We start from the raw sequence: 8,581 nt of genomic DNA, 5'->3' as shown, positions 1-8,581 counted from the left end.
TTTTACATATCAAATTAAAGCCCTTGAGTAAAGAAAGCCAAAACTGAAAACATTTTTGTCATAGCACTTTCCGTAACAAAGTTACATCTTGTCAAAGATTGACTTTCATCAAAAAGATTCTGCTAGCAAAATTCCCAAAAACGGCATTTAGGGGTGTTTCTAGATCTTAGTCTCATGGCGATAGCAGCTTTTTTTAATGTAACTGCTATCAAAATCCTCTAAAATTCCATGTGCGACTTGATTATCACCATAAAAATCATATATTTGGGTCAAGTGAAGTATAGAAAACATATTTTAGTAGGTTTCCTTCACCGACCTATTCTCAAAAAAAATTCAAATTTCTATGTAAATATGCACTGTGTTTGGGCCCGGTCTCGGCGAATTTCGCTGACTAGTAAATGTGTTAACTAAGGTTCGCCTGGGATACCTATACATTGCTATTGTCTTCACCATGTGAAAATGGTTAGTTGTCTACTTGCTATGTTTGCAGCAAAATGATTTCAAAAGGCTAAAAACAATTCATCTTGTCAAAAGCAGAAGTTACTTACTGACCCGATAGTTTGGAGTTGGACCATCTTGGGCGATGGCCAACATCGTAGTGAAGTTTGTTGATTCATCTTCGGTCCACCAATAGAGGGTGCACTAGCATTTGAAGAAGTGTGTCATATACGTAAGGTAATGTGCCCCTTCTGGGTACTAGTGCGCCCTCTGTCGGAGGACAGAAGTTAGATTGACCAACATCACTCTGATGATGGCCATCACCCAAAATGGTTGAAACTCTATTCTACAAACCCAATTAACTCTTCAACAAGATTTAGCAAATGCAAATTACAAATATGACTGTAATTTTAGATATTTAGCACCTTAAAATTTCTCTCAGATCCAAGGATCATAAAAATTTATCATAAACATGTAAATACAGAATCATGACAATTTCATTTGGATTATAGCATCAGATGGACTTGAGCAGCATTGGTTGATATTGTGAATATGCATTGATTTCAATGCATATTCATAACATGCAAGCAACAAACATGAGCAATAACCATAAAAAATCCATTACTGGCAAAACCTACATGAAGCGGATTTGGTTTTGCCATGCCAAATCAATTGAAATAATGTGGCGGACACTTTCCACTGTGGGCAATACACATCTGATAAGGTATAAGTACTCTCACAAAACACATACTATACATTGGTTCGCTTCAAGTTCGGTAGTGACGTCAATGCTTTTTCGCGGTGGTGCCGCAAGCGTGCTGACAAACCACCCTTGAACGCGTGCATGTACACTTTGCGAGTTAACCTTTACGCATGCCAATCAATAAACTGACAAAAGAAATACGCACATACGTCACGACCGAACTTGAGGTGAATCAAATTATATATATATATCTGATACAAATTATGACTGTATTATATATCAAAATATAAGTTCATTATTCCGAGTGTAAATGTTACACAATCATTGCAAAATATCAGTCAAGTTCTTGTTTAAGTTTCATATTCTGTATCATATTCACCATCAAATTAGAGCCATACTTTTGAAAATGCTAAATTTTCTGAAATGTGAGCTGATTGCTTCTGTGATATATCATTATGTGTGTGCAGAGTTGCTAATACAAATAAAAACTATATGCTTCTTTTTTTTGCTCTATCTCTGAATCAATGATCATTCATTTATAGTTTTGATTGCATCCCACAAGGACTCACTTTGGTGTATTGTGAGTTTAATTTTCATTGACAAAACACAGCTTGTGGATCAGAAAAGACATGTGACTAAAACCAATCAAAAATTGAATGAATAATGGTTGCATGTGCAAGGATGTACCTTAATTGTATACCAATGCCTCATTCTACATCATGCTTTATTCATTCAATTTTTTGATTGTCAATTGACCTTTTCGGTAAATCCCATAAGCCTTTGCGAGTAGACCTGAGATGTCGCCATTTCACGGCACACCGATGCGCACATCATTTAGTGAACATTGTGCATGACGGGAAGTGTGCAGTAACGATGTGCACATTGGTGTAACGTCAAATGATGACATCTCGGGTCTACAAAGGCTTATGGGATTTACCGTAAAGGTCAATATTGATACACAGTAAATGCTGTCGATGGGTTCTATAAAACAAATATTTAAGCTGAAAGATGCTGATAATGGTTGTACATTATACATGTAATTTGACTGCAGTGCATATGTTTTTAATTACTAATGATCTGATAGAAAAACGCCTGGAAAAAAGACTTGGATTTTTTACTTTAGGCCTGAAATTGATTAGGAAGAACATGTTTGTAGTCTAAAAAAGATATTTTCATTATGATATAAACAATTTAGCTAAAAAGCCTGACAAAGCAAGGGTGACAATAGGATTTGTCATTTTGTTCCTTAAAGGTCCCTTTGTTAAGTTGTTTTAGACAGAATGCACAGACAAAATGCTCCGGATGGAACTTTTTCTGCATGGCTGTGATACACCGCCCAGTGATGGGTTTGTTGCATCCTGCGCAGAGTGAGCCTCGTACTGAATGGTAGTGGATCTCGCAGTATGGAATACCACCATGGTCAAAGAAACTGGATCCATTGAATGGTGTCCGACATTCCTGCAGGAAAGGAAGAAATAAAAATAGCTAACAGATTATACAAGTGCTTGGTACAAATGTGAAGCATCATTGGGATGGAAATGAGAAGATGCGATATTTTCTCATTGGCAAGGTGCTATTCCAGTTGAAATCCATACACTACCTATGGAAGACATGACCCTAATCTCCCACACAGGGAGTGAGAATTTTAAAAGGGTTTACCTGAATGGGTGGCTTTATTTGCTCTGACTTCATTTGTACTGCATGAAGTCAGAGCAACACTTGACAACAAATATGATGGCATACCTGTTGGAATGTTGCTTGTAACAAAATAAGTTAGAGACACTACTTACCCCACAGACAAAGCATTCTGCATGCCACTGTACATTCAGTGCTGTTATATAATTCTCCATGATAGGTCTTTGGCATCCACCACATTTTGGTGCAAACATGTCAAAGTAGTCATCCTTACAGTACGGTTTGCCATTCTTCTCATGGAAGCCATCATCACCAAATGGTTTCCCACACTGTGCACAGAAGAAGTGTTCCGGATGCCAGGTCTTGTCCATGGCTGTCACACATTTCTATGGTAGAATGATATGAAAATATTTGTTGAAATTAGTAGTTTTATCATTATCAAATGTTTGATTTAGAAAAAAAACCACACACAATCAGACAATACAAAGTTTGGCAGTCAATGTTGCACAAAATGGAATTATTTAGCCTAGCAATATGTGTCACTATCTAGTCCAATCAGGCAAATGTCAACAATTTTGAATTGGCCAACATTAGTTGAAGTGGATCAAATCATGTCACTCACATATCGACTGCTCAGTGCCAGAAGTGGGTACGTGCAATAGCTGCCATGTGTAGCTACCAGTGTAGATAAGTACAATATACTGTGTGTAAATGGCTAAATGTTCACAGGGCAGCTATTACATTTACCCACTTCTGGCACTGAGCAGTTGATACATTCACAATAGCAGAGCCAGTACAATATGAATGATGTGTCAGTTGCTGCTGCCTTTATAATCTTCCTATTAACTCACAAATTGTAAACAAAGTGATCCCAGGGATGTTCCAAAAACTCTCATGCTAAGATTGTTGCAAAAGCTGTGCTGATATTTTGCCCAAGGTACTATTATATATACCATAAAAACAATCTTTTGAGGTGTCTTGCCTATTTTGCATAATTGATTATAGTTTACTTTTATGTTTTGACATGGTCAATCCCAAGAAACGTGTGTGGCTTTCCATGAAACATTCTTATGTTTCTAATATGAACTGGATGAGATGTTCACAGTTACCAATATATTATGGGCATCTGTTCATATTTTTTGTGTATGACAGGCATTTACAGCTTGTAATCAGAGCGAAGGGTTACTGTATGCCCTACATAATGCAATGAATATATTTACAATTATTTGAAACTACGTAACTATAGCTGGCAACACTTCCTTATGTCTCTACTAATCTCTCCTGACAAAAAAACAAGGGCAGCTTGTAATTTACAAACAAGTGCTCTCAGCTTTCAATCTTGTCTCTACCATCTGCTATTCATGTAACATTTTAGACAGAGCACCAGGGCAGCATGTCACCAGGCACAGTATGGCATGCTATAGTGAGATGTTCTCTACTTTCAATGGTGCCCTTTGCCATTACATTTACACTAGTTTATATAGAGTATTAATGATGTGATGATATACCATGGTTCACATATCAGTCAAGGGTAGTTTTATTAATACAGTTACATATGCGACCAGATCTGATCCGATCAGGCTAAAGTCGGCAATAATGAAACCGAGATATAGGCAAAAAGTGAGGAAAAAAACAATAAAAAACATAAGAAATTGGACAAATAATAGTTCATAACTTTGCAAACAAGTATTCAAGAGATGTGTGGATTCAATAGCAATAAGTGTAGGTACTGGGCAAGTTAGTAATGGTAGTAACTCATTTTCAACATTTCCGGCTTTGGCCTGAGTGGATCAGATCAGGTCACATATTGCTGGGTGTCCTCAGAGAGTAGTATTATGATCATCTGCTTGTTTACTTGCTGGTATTATCAAATTCCTTTTCAAACAATAACTCTATTTGGCAAGATCTACAAATAAGAATTGCTACCATAAGGGTTCTTGATTGCGGTCATGTTTAAGATTTCGGATCGCAGTTAGTATTGCAAGACTACAATCAGAATAAAGATTATATTGTTATTGAAATTTGTGTAAGTGTAAGGGTTTAGACTAGGATAGAGGTGGTATCCCTTGTTATAAGTTGTTCCTTAGAATTAAATGTCCTTTTTTGTCCACAACTTCAACCCTGTGCTTCGTTCGTATGTTGAAAATTTTACCCTACTACACAACACATATTTACCTAGGTCTACATCTTACATACCACCTACTTTCCAATGACAATTTTGATGTTGGTTTTGTAAGTTTGATTGATTGATTTGTTTTGTTTTGTTTCATTAAATTGATATGATTTGTTGTGACCTGAACTCCTCTGACACCCACACTGTGCACATACGCACACTAAGGCATGGCCTAACACCTTTCTATGCTGGTATAAACTGATAAATTTTGATGACTATTTAGAAATTGGACAAAATCAAGACTGTATGCCTGTTTCACAAATCATTTACCCAAAGAGCTTCAAATATATGTTGATTGCATTTGTGCAAGGTGAAATTAAGGAAGATCTTGTTTTCCCGTATCTTGCATAAGCTTACTCTAATACATTCCATATAAGAATTTTTTTTAAGATTGGCATACACAGAGTTAGGTAGAACCATTACATGCTTGGACAGGCCATTAATCATGGTTGTATCCCGATACTCATATCATGTGATCCAGACGAGGAACTATGTATGTACCAACTTTTTCACTATACTTTGTCTTGTTATAAATAAGAGACAGTGTCTAGCTACACTATTGGTCTGTTTTGACATATACTGCGCCAAAGAAGTATCCTTACACTTGGAAAAATAATCATAATTTCCAAACTGAACAATATTGGAGTAGATTTGTTTTCTTAATAGATGCACTATCTAATCCTGCACATTATGACACCACATTGAATCCAATGTGACTTCAAGAAGTAAAGTTACAAGCAATTGAATAGACGAAGGTCCAGTTTCAAAAGTGACAAACTGGCCTATTCAAAACTCTACAGACCACAAATCTGGTTTGAGAGTGGTGAATGGCTAATTTATGCATTTGGCTTTAATTTAAAACAAAAGGAACAAAAGAAAACTGAAACAAAAGAACTGACAAATAAAATGAAAAGTTATGAAAAGTACAGAGAAGTAAAAACGGAAATAAAAACTGCTGTAAATAACGCTTCATTGAAGAAACTGTTGTCTCTTTGTTGTGCTTGTTGGAATCTTTTTTCTCCTTGTATAGGCCAGTTTGTCACTTTTAAAACTGGACCTTCGTCTATTCAATTGCTTGTAACTTTACTTCTTGAGGTCACATTGGATTCAATGTGGTGTCATAATGTGCAGGATTAGATAGTGCATCTATTAAGAAAACAAATTAATCCCAATATTGTTCAGTTTTGAAATTGTGATTATTTTTCCAAGTGTAAGGATACTTTATTGGCGCAGTATAGAATAGCCTAAATAACATCAACTACTGTGTCATTCCAAATCCAAACAAGGCGGTTCTCGAACCACGAGTCTCGCCTGCTTTTGCAACCGCCTGCTTTCGCGATTACTTTGGATAGAAGTAAATGAACCTGCAACAACCCATGGTGAACCCTAAATGACCTTCCAAAAATTTGGCTCTAAATGTTGCCTGTACCCACAAAGTTTCATGCCAATACGACAGTTTTTACTAATTTGACCTCAGATGACCCCTGGTGATCCCGAAATGATCTCCCAAAAATTTGGCTTTAAATGTTGACTGTACCCACCAAGTTTCATGCCCATACGACAGTTTTTACTAATTTGACCTCAGATGACCCCTGGTGACCCCGAAATGATCTTCCAAAAATGTGGCTTGAAATGTTGACTGTACCCACCAAGTTTCATGCCCATACGACAGTTTTTACTAATTTGACCTCGGATGACCCCTGGTGACCCCGAAATGATCTTCCAAAAATTTGGCTTTAATTGTTGACTGTACACACCAAGTTTCATGCCCATACAACAGTTATTACTAATTTGACCTCTGGTGACCTCGAAATGACCTTCCAAAAATTTGGCTTTAAATGTTGACTGTACCCACCAAGTTTCATGCCCATACGACAGTTTTTACTAATTTAACCTCAGATGACCTCTGGTGACCTCGAAATGACCTTCCAAAAATTTGGCTTTAAATGTTGACTGTATCCACCAGGTTTCATACCCATACGACAGTTTTTACTAATTTGACCTAAGATGACCCCTGGATGACCTCAGTGACCTTGAACCACTAACCAATACAAACTGGTTCTGTCTCGGGTCAAGGTGCACCCACCCACCAAGTTTGAGGAATGTGCGACTCCTAGTCTCCGAGAAAATAGGCGGAAGGCAAACTTTAACCAAAACTTTAACCAAATTTGTCACATACACACCCCCACACGCACGCACGCACACCCCTACATACACACATACGGAAAAGTGATTATATAGTCTCCTGCCTTATCAGGCGACGAGACAATAAAGTATAGACATGTCACTTCTTAACCTATACATCAGACAATTTATAGACATGTCAGGTAACCCTTGATTTCATATCTTTTGTATTCTAAAATGTGCCATTTGCTCACCTGTTCATTGCTATTATTCCTGGTAAGTAAGCCCTTATCAAATATCATAAATTCTCCCTCCTCTATTTATCAATATTATTATGCTACTTCATGGCTGTCTGTTACTCTGAATATGTCATGAAGTATCAGTTTGTGGTACTACAATTCAAGTGTGAAGTAGGTGGTCTGATTTAATTTTTTTTTACTAATCAAACTAAACTTACTACCCCTTTTGTACAACTTGTTTCCCTTATGCTAGAGTCCGAAGTTTACTGTTTTCTAAAATCCATTTTCCGTGTTGTAATCCATGTTGTAAAATTTGTAAATCCATGTTTTATGAATAAAGCTTAAAATGTATAAACAATGATTATGAATGATATTAATGTCACAATAAAGTGTTCAATATCGCTATCAATATGATCTAATTGGAATATTCTCACGATAATAGGCCGACTGTTACGATGTTTGGATGGATATGGGTTTATGCCTTGGTAATGTACCTTTATTTCGGTATTATTAAACAGTATTTTTATCATAAAATTGACACACACAACTCAAGATTGTTTTTAACATTTATTTCTCTATCTTTTAACAATTTTTGTCACGTCATACAAAACTGTCATTTTCCGTGTTGTACCTCCTATTCCGTGATTTTTTTTCTGTTTTCCGTAACTTCGGACTCTACTTTATGCCCAGATCCAAAATTTGGTTAATCATCTCATGCTTTGATCACTAAAAAAAACCTCAAGAGGTGGGTGAGAGTTGAGAGTGAAGGTTAGCCTGCATCACCCCCTGTTTCTACTGGGTCCATTATGTGTATTACCTCCCAACACCCACCATTACCCTACCTGCCAACAATTTGCTCACTTAGAAACATATTGTTAATATGTTATAGTGTGTCTCATCTCAAGCTAAGAGTAATGCCATGTTGGATTTCGCAGTGGCAGATTCGAATCGCACATGCTATCCTGACCCTGCCGGGCGTAAGCACATAATGCGCGATTTGTCCGCACACTGGCAATGCAACCGTCTAAATCTGCTAACATGGTGTTACTCTGAACTTGAGACGAGACACACTATGGTTGTGAATGGTAAAGTGGGACCGGAATCAATTTCAAAGTCCCATTTGCATGTTGTCATCTTCCAACACGGGAAACAGAGACCTGAAGTATGTGGTAGTGATTGTGAACCATGTCACACCATTGGTCATCTATCTACACGCCATTTACAACACCCTCTATGACTGTTGCAAGCGTGTGATTTGTAATACTTCAT

The 8,581-nt window shown here is 37.0% G+C and overlaps 1 protein-coding gene across 2 annotated transcripts in view; it reads right to left on the bottom strand.

The window, feature by feature from the left end:
• Positions 1-272: 272 nt before the first annotated feature.
• LOC140155245 (paxillin-like) overlaps positions 273-8,581 on the bottom strand; it is a 68,349-nt gene continuing 60,040 nt past the window's right edge. For both annotated transcript variants that reach the window (XM_072178000.1, XM_072178001.1), the window contains 2 exons: positions 2,932-3,162; positions 273-2,599 (listed from right to left, as the gene is read on the bottom strand). In XM_072178000.1, coding sequence (XP_072034101.1) covers positions 2,333-2,599; positions 2,932-3,162 — 498 coding nt within the window. In that variant the 3' untranslated portion in view covers positions 273-2,332. The remainder of the gene's footprint in view (positions 2,600-2,931; positions 3,163-8,581) is intronic.

Source organism: Amphiura filiformis, chromosome 6 (assembly GCF_039555335.1).
Source record: "Amphiura filiformis chromosome 6, Afil_fr2py, whole genome shotgun sequence".
In the NCBI taxonomy this organism is placed as follows: Eukaryota; Metazoa; Echinodermata; class Ophiuroidea; order Amphilepidida; family Amphiuridae; genus Amphiura; species Amphiura filiformis.
The sequence above is the reverse complement of the archived record's forward strand: the minus strand, read 5'-3'. Positions and strand labels throughout refer to the sequence as shown.